Here is a 13,397-nt window from a genome sequence, read left to right as displayed (position 1 = left end):
ATATTGAGCAAGTGGTAAAGTTGGTGTAATTCTGTCAGGGACAGCAAAGGACTTGGAAGAAGAGTTGAACGGAATGGCCAATGTCTTGAAAATAGGTTATAAAATAAACATCAACAAAAGTGAAACAAGGTTAATCGAATATAGGCGATACCGATAATATTGGTCTAAAGATCATGCACTAAAGTAGTAGATGGGTTTTGCTATTTGGGAAGTATAATAACTGGTGATGGTGGAAGTAGAGATGACTGGTATCTGTGAAAGACACGTACTATTAACGTTGAATATAAATTTGTGTACTAGGGAGTCTTTTCTGAAGCTATTTGTCTGGATTGTGGCATTGGATGAAAGTGAAACATGGACGATAAACAGTTCACACAAGAAGTGATCAGTAGCTACAGAACAATGTTGATGATTATATGGGTATATCAAATAACTAATAAGGAGGCACTGAATCATATCAGAGAATAAAATTTGTCTCACTATTTGGCTAAAACAAGGAATTAGTTGTTAAGACTCATCTTGAGGCATCAAGGAATTGTCAATTTGGTAATGGAAGGAAGTGTGACTGCTGGACTACAGTTGGCATGTTCAACTAGATTTAGGGTGCAGTAGATATGCAGAGATGAGGTTTACACAGGATATATGTGGAGAGCTGCACTAAACCAGTTTCCAACTGAAAACCACAACAACACTGACACAACCTGTTAATACCATTGTTCACTGACAGTATCTTACAAATTATGTGACGTGTGCATTTGTAGGTCAAACTGCAAATCCCCAAAGTGCAAGGGTTGTTTCCCCAAAGTGCAAGGGTTGTTTGCCCTAATGAAATCTCTCAGTGCCATTCATGCAGGTACGGGCCAAGTTATTTTATGTGCACTCCGACAAGCTCAGCGATGTGCGAATTGACTCAGAGTCACTAACCGTAGTAAGTGGTGTGGTGTTCCACGAGTTTTCGTACTCGGCGAGCTGCACCGGTAGGACTGTGAGGTGCACAGAACACACTGTCATCGTCAAGAACCCGTGTCCCTCACACCAGGGCCTGCACGGCTTCAACTACGGCTGTGGCTAGGTAGACGTGAGAACGCGAATGCACCCTCAACCGGCCGGCCGTACCGAACGAGTCGCCGCAGACACCACACGAGTAGCGCTTCCGACCCGTGTGCACCCGCCGGTGTTCGTGCAGGTTACCTGAGCTGACAAACGTCTTCTGGCATACCTCACAGGCATAAGGTCGCTCGCCCGTGTGCGTACGAGAGTGGACTTTGAGCTTCTCGTAGGACGCGAAGGCCTTACCGCAGGTGCGGCAGCCGAAGGGCCGCTCGCCTGTGTGTACGCGAGAGTGCGACTTGAGGTTGTCGAGCCGTTTGAAGGCACGTCCGCACGCCTGGCAGCGGTACGGGCACTCACCCGTGTGCACGCGGCGGTGCACTTTTAGCTTATCGGCACGCGCGAACGTCTTGGGACAGGAGTCGCACGCGTACGGCCGCTCGCCCGTGTGCACGCGTGCGTGGATCTTGAGGTAGTCGAACTGCTTGTAGCACTTGCCGCAGACACCGCAGCGGTACGGCCGCTCACCGGTGTGCACCCGCGCGTGTGCCCGCAACTTGTCTGCACGGAGGAAGGGCCGCGCGCACACTCCGCAGCGTAGGTCACCAGCATGTGACTTTGCGTGCACCTCAAGTGCCGCCGCCGTCTCGAACGACGCCTCGCAGCTGACGCAGCGGTGTCGGCCGTCGGCCTGCGGTCCCGGGAGGTGCAATGAGGTAGGAAACAGCCCGGCAGCTAGGTTGCCACTCGAGCCTCTGTTCTGGATTCCGCTTCGGTTTTCACTGATGTCCTGGACAAACCTGTAACACATGAATAAAAAAATCAATTCTGATCAGTTCACAGCCACCACTTCCTCTTCTATTGGAACTGTACAGTGTATTACACTGAAATTAGTATATAATCTGATACACTACTTTACCATACCACAAATGTTACATGCAAGATACATAGGGCAAAACTTTCATCCCTTGATACTTACGGAGTAATTGTTAATTTCTCGTTGCTATTTAATTTGCGCATTGAGCAAGCAGTCAAGGAAACAAGGGAGAAATTTGGAAATGGAGTTATAGTTCAGGGAAAAATAATAAAAGCTTTAGCATTTGCCAACGACTTTGTAACTCAAGGCAAAAAACTTGGAAGACAAGTTGACTAGAATGGATTCCTCTTGATACGTGATAATAATACGAAAATCAATAAAAGTGAAATAAGGCTAATGGAATGCCGAGAAATTAAATAAGAAGATGCAGATGACACATTAAAGAAGTAAATGAGTTATGTTATTTTGATAGCAAACTGATAATGGCTAAAGTAGACACAATGTAAAACGCAGAAGGGGAATAGGGAGAAAACTGCTTCCTAAAATTAAGAACTTGTCAACATACAATATCAACTGAATTGTAAGTAAGTCTTTTTTGAAGGTATTTGGAGTGCAGCCTTGTGTGGAAGTGAAACTTGGCTGATAATCAGGTCAGAGATGAAGAAAACAAAAGCTCTTGAAATCTGGTGCTACAAAAGAACACTGAAGATTAGACGGGTAATGAAAAGGTGCTAAATTGAACTGATGGCACAATTTGACTAGAAGAGGGGATCAGTTGATAGATATTCTGAGACATCAAGGGATCATCTGTTTAGCATTGGAGGGAAGTGTGAGGGATAAAAATTGTACAGCGAGACCAAGAGATAAATAAAATAAGTGGATTCAAAAGGATGAAAGTTGCAGTAGTTACTAGGAGATGAAGAGGGTTGCACAGAGTAGAGTAGCATGGAGCGCTGCATCAAACCAGTCTTCGGACTGTAGATGACGACGACAACAACAGCACAACCACCACCACCACCACCACCACCGCCACCACCACCACCATACATATGTGTGGGTACAGAATGCTTCTGACAAATATGGCTGCCACTAAATGACAATTACTCAGAAAACGTTATGTCTTTTGTCCATTATTTATATATCACTCTTTCCAAAATGTTTGTTATTGTTATACATTTGTAAGAAATATTAATATCAAAACATTTAGAAAAGGCCAATAACAGTTATGTAATATAGCGGACATTCTCTCATTTTTGTAAAAATGCTGCTACTGGAACAGCTAAAATTGGACACAAAATTGTCCTCTAGACAAAACAAATATATTACCTAAATGGAAAAACTTAAATCTCAACATAAACAGATGGTGCTGTTAATTCTACTCAGATTTGTATAACAAATATTATTATCGAAAAACACTCAAAAATGTTGTTGGGTGCTCTTTTTCTGTGAACCCTTTTGGTGGCACAGTTCTTAGCTGGTTTCTGCATTGTATAGAAGTTTAGTGCAGGTACAACGTGTTTACTGTGTTGGGAACAGGAATAAAACATATAGAGAAAAAACTAATGGCCTGTGACAATTCATTTATAAACATTTGGTATGGATTGCAACCCAAAAATTCTTTTTGCAAACAGAAATCACTACTTGCGCTACTGTGCTAACAATAACAAAGATGACTGATGGATATATAAATGTTGGTAGGCAGAAAGAATATTCACTAATCTTGACACGAATTTGAAAATAATTTCCAACTTACCCTCTTATTTCATTTCACGGTGTGGGACTGTCACAAATCAATTCACATACGATATTGATGAAGTTTGCAAAATAACGATATAATCAGTGTTCAGCACTGGAGAGATAAGAGGAAGTAAGACTCCATTCACATTCCAGTACACACCACACAATACAGGGTGCGTGTCTGGGAAATACATGTTCCGCAGCTGCATTCTGTTGCCATTTTATTGGAAATTCACTTCCACCCAGTTCACAGACACCAAGACCTCTGCCACATCTTAGCTTAACTTTATAAATGGATGTCTGCACGTCATTTGCTATGTACAGCACGTCTTACCAGCAAACCTATGTGTCAAGTTGAAGTGCAGCCAATGGGAAAATCGTACACTACCCGATCATAAGCATACGGACACCTATTAGTGGACATTAATACGAGGTGTCTCAAAAACCTGTGGAGGAATAACAACCCATTTCTTCTCCAGACCCAAAACTGAGAAGGTAGTGGCGTTCGATGCTGGGTCTGGAGCGAAGTTGACATTCTAACTTGTCCCAGAGGTGTTCTGCTGGGTTCAGTTTGGGACTGTGAGCAGGCTAGTCCATTTCAGGAATGTTATTGTCCACAAACCATTGCCTCATAGATGATGCTTTATGCCAGGGTGCACTGTCACGTGTTACAATCATCGTCTCCAAACTGTTCACCAACTGTACACAGTACAATGTAAAGAACTCGAGTTGTATTTTGCGGCTGTGACTTATTAAACTGATAGTCCGGTAATTTTCACATCTGTCAACACCTGATTTCTTTGGATTGGAATTATTATATTCTTCTTGAAGTCTGAGGGTATTTCGCCGGTCTCAGACATCTTGCTCAACAGATGGTAGAGTTTTGTCAGGACTGGCTCTCCCAAGGCTGTCAGTAGTTCTAATGGAATGTTATCTACTCCCGGTGCCTTGTTTCGACTCAGGTCTTTCAGTGCTCTGTCAAACTCTTCACACAGTATCATATCTCCCATTTCATCTTCATCTACATCTTCTTCCATTTCCATAATATTGTCCTCAAGTATATCACCCTTGTATAGACCCTCTATATACTCCTTCCAACTCTCTGCTTTCCCTTCTCTGCTTAGAACTGGGTTTCCATCTGAGCTCGTGATATTCATACAAGAGGCTCTCTTTCCTCCAAAGGTCTCTTTAATTTACCCCTAGTGAGATAAGCCTCTACATCCTTACATTTGTCCTCTAGCCATCCCTGCTTAGTCATTTTGCACTTTCTGTCGATCCCATTTTTGAGACGTTTATATTCCTTTTTGCCTGCTTCATTTACTGCATTTTTATATCTCAGCTTAGGTGTGGTTATTCCTCCACGTTTCCACTTCACAATGTCCGTCAGCACACGAGGTTTGCCTGGTGCTTGGTCTCTGTTTAGCTACGGTTTTTCTTTCACATTTCCACTTCAAAACATCTGTCAGTACATTAAGTCTGCCTGATCTCATTTTAACTGTAGTCATTTCTTTGTGTACAGTTGACTTGGGCAGCTTTTAGAACGGTTGATTTGTTGCTCAGGTGACATCCAATTACTGGTCCATGTTCAACATCGTGTAGCTCTCCTGACTGACCCATTCTTCTGTTATTGCATTTTTCTTCTGACAACACCTCCTTTCATAGTGACAGGTTTGCCCGTCATGACATTTAGCGGCCCACTCTATATTTTATAGGTATGTCTGGATACTTTTTATCAGATGTTGTTTGTGGCAGCTAGAGAACAGCTATTAACTAGATATGTACACAGCAAGGTTATTAATACCATGAGCAGTTACAAGCCTGCCGAGTATACACAGCTCACTTCAAATGCGCTGATGATAGCTATTGTGTTGTTGAATCTGCAACAAAATACAGACCGAACTGCGACTGACTGCCGAATTACTTGTTGTTTTGAATTACATCACAATTGTGCATCATGTCGTTTTTGGAAACTCAGAATCTACTATGTAGGAATCAACATGAATTCCGGAAACAGCGATCCTGTGAGACCCAACTCGCTTTATTTGTTCATGAGACCCAGAAAATATCAGATACAGGCTCCCAGGTAGATGCTATTTTTCTTGACTTCCGGAAGGCGTTCGATACAGTTCCACACTGTCGCCTGATAAACAAAGTAAGAGCCTACGGAATATCAGACCAGCTGTGTGGCTGGATTGAAGAGTTTTTAGCAAACAGAACACAGCATGTTGTTATCAACGGAGAGATGTCTACAGACGTTAAAGTAACCTCTGGTGTGCCACAGGGGAGTGTTGTCAGACCATTGCTTTTCACAATATATATAAATGACCTAGTAGATAGTGTCGGAAGTTCCATGCGGCTTTTCGCGGATGATGCTGTAGTATACAGAGAAGTTGCAGCATTAGAAAATTGTAGCGAAATGCAGGAAGATCTGCAGCGGATAGGCACTTGGTGCAGGGAGTGGCAACTGACCCTTAACATAGACAAATGTAATGTATTGCGAATACATAGAAAGAAGGATCCTTTATTGTATGATTATATGATAGCAGAACAAACACTGGTAGCAGTTACTTCTGTAAAATATCTGGGAGTATGCGTGCGGAACGATTTGAAGTGGAATGATCATATAAAATTAATTGTTGGTAAGGCGGGTACCAGGTTGAGATTCATTGCGAGAGTCCTTAGAAAATGTAGTCCATCAACATAGGAGGTGGCTTACAAAACACTCGTTCGACCTATACTTGAGTATTGCTCATCAGTGTGGGATCCGTACCAGATCGGGTTGACGGAGGAGATAGAGAAGATTCAAAGAAGAGCGGCGCGTTTCGTCACAGGGTTTTTTGGTAACCGTGATAGCGTTACGGAGATGTTTAACAAACTCAAGTGGCAGACTCTGCAAGAGAGGCGCTCTGCATCGCGGTGTAGCTTGCTCGCCAGGTTTCGAGAGGGTGCGTTTCTGGATGAGGTATCGAGTATATTGCTTCCCCCTACTTATACCTCCCGAGGAGATCACGAATGTAAAATTAGAGAGATTAGAGCGCGCACAGAGGCTTTCAGACAGTCGTTCTTCCCGCGAACCATACGCGACTGGAACAGGAAAGGGAGGTAATGACAGTGGCACGTAAAGTGCCCTCCGCCACACACCGTTGGGTGGCTTGCGGAGTATAAATGTAGATGTAAATGTAGATAAAAGTTCTAATGGAATCTGATCTGACAAAATAGAGGCGCATTCGTGCTTTTTCTTCACACTCTGCTTTTAGCCAAATATCGACATTAATGTTACTGATAAACACACAGTACATCTGCAGCTATCCTGTTGAAACGCAGTTAATGATTACATACAACCTAGGAATACTGGTTGTGCTGACAGCTTTCAAATTATTTGCTATGTGGATAATGCTTTCTTCATTTTCTCCATAAGCGTCAACATATACTTCTTTTATGTTATGTGTTTTCAGAGGAATAATACATATTTTTTGGAGATGGTAGTATGTACTACTTTGGGTAAACATTTTGTATAATGTGTGACCAATTTTTATTGCTTTGAAATTTCACATGTTGGTGCATAAGATGCTTATCAACTGTCAGTTTCATATAGCAGTCCAAGTTGTGGTTGAGTTTACATAACTTATTCTCAACTGATTGTGACTTGTTGGGCTGTTATCTTGCTGTGTCATCTTACAAGTCCCTACTATGTAGACTTATTTGACAATCATATTCCACTACTGGAACCGGCTCCTTTAGCTACTGGAATGGGCATGTTCTTCCAGCACGATGAGCATCCTGCTCATTCAACTCCTCAGGTGACAACGTCCTCTAAATCTGCCATTCCTCAGTAGATGGAGCATCAGAAATGGTTACTGAGGTCCCCGCACATCATCACTTCAGATTTTAGCCTGTGGCACTGGTTGGAAGGTGACGTCTACAAATAAATGTAAACACGACAGATGAACTGATTATTCAGATTAGGAATGGTGCTGTCCTCGTAGGAGAAGGCAAAGATGACGTCAGAAGAGTTACTGTGGCGTTGTCGAGAGAATTTGAAAGTTTATTGGAGTAGAAGGTGGAATTTATGAAAATCGACTTTGAACTTAATGTTTTATCCGAACTAGTCTATACTAATATTTCCTAAAATAATTATTACTCCTCTACCGAACACACTATACTCAGTACTTTTGCACTGTCTGTGTCAAAATCATATTACAGTATACCCTCATTAGCACAAACTTGCATAAGACAAACTCGCAGTTAATGTGGAAAAAATACTGCCCCCGGCAAGAATACATTAGCTGTTACGGGAAGTCTTATTGCTTAACAAGAATTTTGGTTAAGGTGAATTATGAACTCTTTTTCAGTCGCTAGCACAATATAATTACATTGTAACACTAATATCCCATGTTACATTACTTTTATCCCATGTTACGTTACTTTTAAGTGTTAATTTTTTTACAAAATGTATTCAAGAAAAGCTAACACTACACTGTAAATTTGTTTGTAATGTACTACAGGTCGGCAGTCACAATTATCACCTCAACAATCAGCATGTATGGTACATTAAATAAATTCAATAATGTGCATTAAATTTAGAAATGTATTCAATAGCAAGTGTTCTTTAGTCATAACCGAATGAAGTTAGAATACTGAATAAAAATCTACAAACGGTAGTATGTGAAACATGGCAAAGAGGAAACAGACAGCTCTAAATGTACACTAAAGCTTAAGATTCTAGATGAAGTGGACCGTGGTACAAAGAAATCAGCAATTGCAAAGCAGTTTGTAATTCCCAAATCTACTTTATCTGTGATAATTAAGAATTGAGAAAAAGTCATTAATGCTGCTGCATAAGATTCTGGAAACAAATCTAAATGACTTTGTAGTGCTAAGTATGAACATATCGAGACATTATTGCTAGAATGGTTCAATCATATGCGTGAATCTGACACACCTTTAAGTGCCCCTATGATTTAGTCAAAAACAAATGAGATTGCCAAAGATATAGGCATCAAATACTTCACTTGTTCTGCTGGTTGGCTGTATCAGTTCCAAAAGAAACATTCAATTTCATCTGCATGAATTTGTGGTGAAGCAAATAAAGTTGATAAAGAAAGTGCGAACAGCTAGTTGCATGAATTCAGTGGGATATGCCTCATGCGATGTGTTCAATATGGATGAAACTAGACTTTTCTACAAACTTTTTCCAAGCTGCCCCCTGGGGATAAACTGTGATAAGCATCACTGTTGAGTATGCAGTACACAACATGTAACTATTGCCCTCATATGTAATGCAGCCAGCAGTGAGAAGTTTCATCCCCGGGTTGTCGGTGTAAGTACGAGAAACTGTGTTGTTTTAAAAACATAAATACGGACACTTTACCTGGCAAATATTCTAACCATAAGAAAGATTTAAGTGTCAGGAAGTCATTTCTGAAAGTTTTTGTATGGAGTGTAGCCTTGTATGGAAGTGAAACATGGACGGTAAATAGTTTGGACAAGAAGAGAATAGAAGCTTTCGAAATGTGGTGCTACAGAAGAATGCTGAAGATTAGATGGGTAGATCACATAACTAATGAGGAAGTATTGAATAGGATTGGGGAGAAGAGAAGTTTGTGGCACAACTTGACCAGAAGAAGGGATCGGTTGGTAGGACATGTTCTGAGGCATCAAGGGATCACCAATTTAGTATTGGAGGGCAGCGTGGAGGGTAAAAATCGTAGGGGGAGACCAAGAGATGAATACACTAAGCAGATTCAGAATGATGTAGGTTGCAGTAGGTACTGGGAGATGAAGAAGCTTGCACAGGATAGAGTAGCATGGAGAGCTGCATCAAACCAGTCTCAGGACTGAAGACCACAACAACAACAACAAGAAAGCTTGGTTCGATGGACTTCTTCATTTCATTTCAACAGTCAAATAGTTGCTCAAAACAGACAAGTTATTCTTCCATTGGATAGACACACTGCCCATAACATACAGGATCTGAACCTAATCAACATAAATGTTCAGTTTTTTCTACCAAATGTGACAAGCCAGCTTCAGGCCTTGGGCAAGGGCATCATTTCTCTCACGAAGAGAGCTTATCACAATTGACTTGTAAGAGCTGCACTTTATGCTGTTGAAAACAATATTGCAAGCCCAAACTGGAATTTCCTTGACGCAATAAAAGCCACTGCAGCAGCCTGGAACTCCATATCACCACATCATATGCAGAAGTGTTCTCACTGAGCCTGGAGTCATAGCAACAGTGACGATGTCTACGAGTTAGATGATGTCGCTTCACCTGATGAATGGACAGTTCTGCAAGACATTGAAAACCCTGGGAATAGCATAGAGGAATTCATTAGTGCAGATGGCAGTGTTGTCGTATGTGCTCCTGTGCCAAAAGCTGTGACAAAGAGCAAGAATGGTCACCAGAAGAAAGTAAGAAGGAGGAAAACACAGATACCATTCCACCTACCCGTCGGGAGATGTTTGCAGCCTTGGACAGTTTAGAATCATTTGCTTCAACATCTGACATCACTGCTAGGTTTACACACGCTATAGTTACAACTGGTTGTGAAATTACAAGATTAGAATTGAAACAAATGAGCACTCGGTCACAATTATTTAAGTCTTATTGATCAGCCTTCAACACTTCTAAGAGTACCTTCAACAGAATTAAACAATTAAAATGGCCTATTAGATAGTTTTTTTTATATATTTCGTGATTAAAGCCCTTCTGGCCTGTTAATCATTCTATATGGACATGTAAGTACTGCCTCTGTCTTTTATCGTTAGTTAATGTCTTTTCCTATAAATCTGTAACTATGTTATAGGCCATTTTAATTCTTTAATTCGGATGAAGGCACTCTTAGAAGTGTTGAAAACTGGCCAATAAGACTTAAATAATTGTGACCGAGGGCTCATTTGTTTCAATTCTAATTTAGAAATGGTCACTGAACCAAGCAGCCATGTGAAATTACAAGATGTTTTTGTTCCCGTGAATGTAACTGAACTGTGCTTGAATTTGTTCCAAGAAAATACTGTAATTTGTGAGTCTTGTACTTTACAGTCACTTTATAAGGTTATAAGTCTGCAGTAATGTTAAGTGATTGATACTGTAATGTATTATGCATTACTGTACTACTGTACATGCATAAGGGACATACCAAAAGAACCGAGCTGGAGGCATAATTACAGAAACTAGAACTTTCATGTTAGAAGTGTTGAACCTGGCTGTTGAGACACTTGTCCCACTGCTACACAAGGTGGTGAATGGCTGTCTCATAAAATTCCTGGGGCTGCGATGTTAACCAGTTGCGCACGTACAGCTGGACGTCGTTGTCTGAAATGAATCGTTTGCCCCTCAGGGCCTTTTTAAGGGGACCAAAATTGGCGTAATCACAGGAAGAGGGGTCCAGAATGTATGGAGGTTGGCCGAGAAGCTCCCATTTGAATTTCTGCAGGAGTGCTGTGACTGTGTTTTAGCACAGTTGTGGAGCAGAATGACCTCACGGATGAGGTTGCCTGGTCATTTTGATTTGATCGCTTGGGGAAGGGTGGTCAAGGTTTGCGAGTAATGCTGGGCATTCACTGTTGTCCCATGCTGCAGGAAGTGAATCAGAAGGGGGCCATCTTGGTCAAATAAGAGCGTCAGCTTAACCTTTCCTGCACTTGTATGGACGGCAACGTCCAGCTGTACGTGTGGAATTGGTTAACATCGCAGCCCCGGGAATTTTATGAGACAGCCATTCACTGCCTTGCGCCACATTAGGACACGTGTCTCAACAGCCAGGGTCAATACTTCTAACATACAGGTACTAGTTTCTGTAATTATGTCCCTCCAGCTCATTTCTGTCTGAACGCTGCTTATATATGTATTAAAATCTGTGTTTTTCACTCAACACAAACTCTTGGTTTTTCCTCCCTTCAGATTCTTGTAACAAGGTTATGCTGTAATAATTTTGTAATGCTGTAATAACCTATTTCACAGCAATAGAATGATCTTTAGCACAGCCGAAGGTCTAGGTTAAGTTCGTAGATGACTAGCTGAGAGGCTGGTTCTGGTGGCACACTGATCTGTAACATTGCCATAGGTTTCCATTATTTTTAACTAAATTATTTGGTTGTGTTTGCGGGTATTTCCCCTGCAAACTAAGTGTTTCTCTCCAGAAATACAGTTCAATCATACTCAAGCACCTGGTATGTTAAGGTTGTTGATACATTAAATGCTCTCCCTCAATCAAAATGAAAGCATGGTTACACCACAGGCTCAACAAATTAGCTGATCTACTATCATAACTTCCCATGACCAATCACGGCAGGTGTTACCAACACATCCTTTGAGGTTAGAATGTTGATGGCCTTTTGGAACTTATACCTGGGTTTCTGTGAGGACCAGAAAACAAGAGATATTTTTCTGGGAAATAGACATTCCACAACTGTATTATGGTTTCTTTTCACATATTTTATTCATTCTTCACTATTAGTTACGGGGTCACAGCCCCATTATAGAACAATCTTGTATACAAACAGTACACAGAGAGTGGATCATTACATTACGGTACAAATTTTGGTAAACTAGTGAGGAATAGCTATGTAATCTGCAAGCAAATAGGTCTACTTCATCACATGAATTAAACAAATATGGTGAAATTACAAGTTGTGTCATTCACCTTCAAAACTAATAGATAAGATTGAGGAGCAGAGCCCCTTCACTTAATTATTATCATTACTATCGAGGCTGTCACATTACCTCACTTGTTCCCTAAAACTGATAGTAAAAATACGTGTTTCTTGAATTTAGTACTGCAGTAAGAAACTGGTGGAGGTCATCAACTATCTTACAAATTTAATGACCGACATCCTTTCCTGCTTCATTCATATTTTAACAATGTTAAAACATTCACAACAATGTTTAGTTTTGCAAGATGCATTTCAGCAACGTGCTGCCATGCCAGATGCCTATTTATGAATTACATATTACTTGGTGATTCCAACAAAATCATCATACTTATAAACAATATAATGTAAAATTACGAGCACTTGATGGTAGCAGCATGGTATCAGAAAGTGTCACACGAAACTGAATACATGTATTAAAAGGAGGCAAACAGAAAAAAAGTGTCATTTATATATGATCTTTTCCACAATACGGCAATTACAGAAAACTGACATTTCCGAACTAACTACAACTAATAATAATAATCAAGAAGATATGAAGTAAGATTATAAATAGATGTGTCTCCATAAGCCTTCACCAGTCTTCAAAACAACTCTGGGTTTAAAGACGATTTACTTCAAATCTGTCTGATTAAATTATATCAGTTTAAGTTTTCGTTCCACAGACCCAAAAATGAGATGATTCTCTTGGGTGCGGAACATGTAGAAAGTGTAACATAAAAAACATAGAACATCTGAATATAATTCTCAATTCCCTGAACATTTATCAGGAGATTGTTAAGCTATGTGGATATATTACAGTAAACTGGAACTGCTAATATTTACAGAATTAATACACTGTCAGAATGAAACACAGTTATGCACTCTTAATAAATTTATCATACACAAAACTGACATTTTTACATAACCTGATCTAACAGTCCCTGTTAAGATATTTGTGTATACAGTAGGGATTGATTACCAAAAAGTCTTTCAAACTCGGTTTGAACTCTGCTTTGCCTGAAACCGAGTTTTAAATGGTTGCTGGCAGGTTATTGATAATGTGTGTTCCTGAATACTAGACCCGTTTTTGGACCAAGGTAAGTGATTTTAGGTCTTTAAACAGATTGTTCTTGTTCCTAGTACTGATACTATGTAG

At 40.6% G+C, this 13,397-nt stretch overlaps 1 protein-coding gene across 1 annotated transcript in view; it reads right to left on the bottom strand.

Moving 5' to 3' along the window:
- Positions 1-1,030: 1,030 nt before the first annotated feature.
- LOC126108238 (zinc finger protein 664-like) overlaps positions 1,031-13,397 on the bottom strand; it is a 201,600-nt gene continuing 189,233 nt past the window's right edge. The window contains exon 8 of the mRNA XM_049913468.1: positions 1,031-1,850. Within this exon, the coding sequence (XP_049769425.1) occupies positions 1,031-1,850 (820 nt within the window). The remainder of the gene's footprint in view (positions 1,851-13,397) is intronic.

This window comes from Schistocerca cancellata, chromosome 11 (genome assembly GCF_023864275.1).
Source record: "Schistocerca cancellata isolate TAMUIC-IGC-003103 chromosome 11, iqSchCanc2.1, whole genome shotgun sequence".
Classification (NCBI taxonomy): domain Eukaryota; kingdom Metazoa; phylum Arthropoda; class Insecta; order Orthoptera; family Acrididae; genus Schistocerca; species Schistocerca cancellata.
The sequence above is the reverse complement of the archived record's forward strand: the minus strand, read 5'-3'. Positions and strand labels throughout refer to the sequence as shown.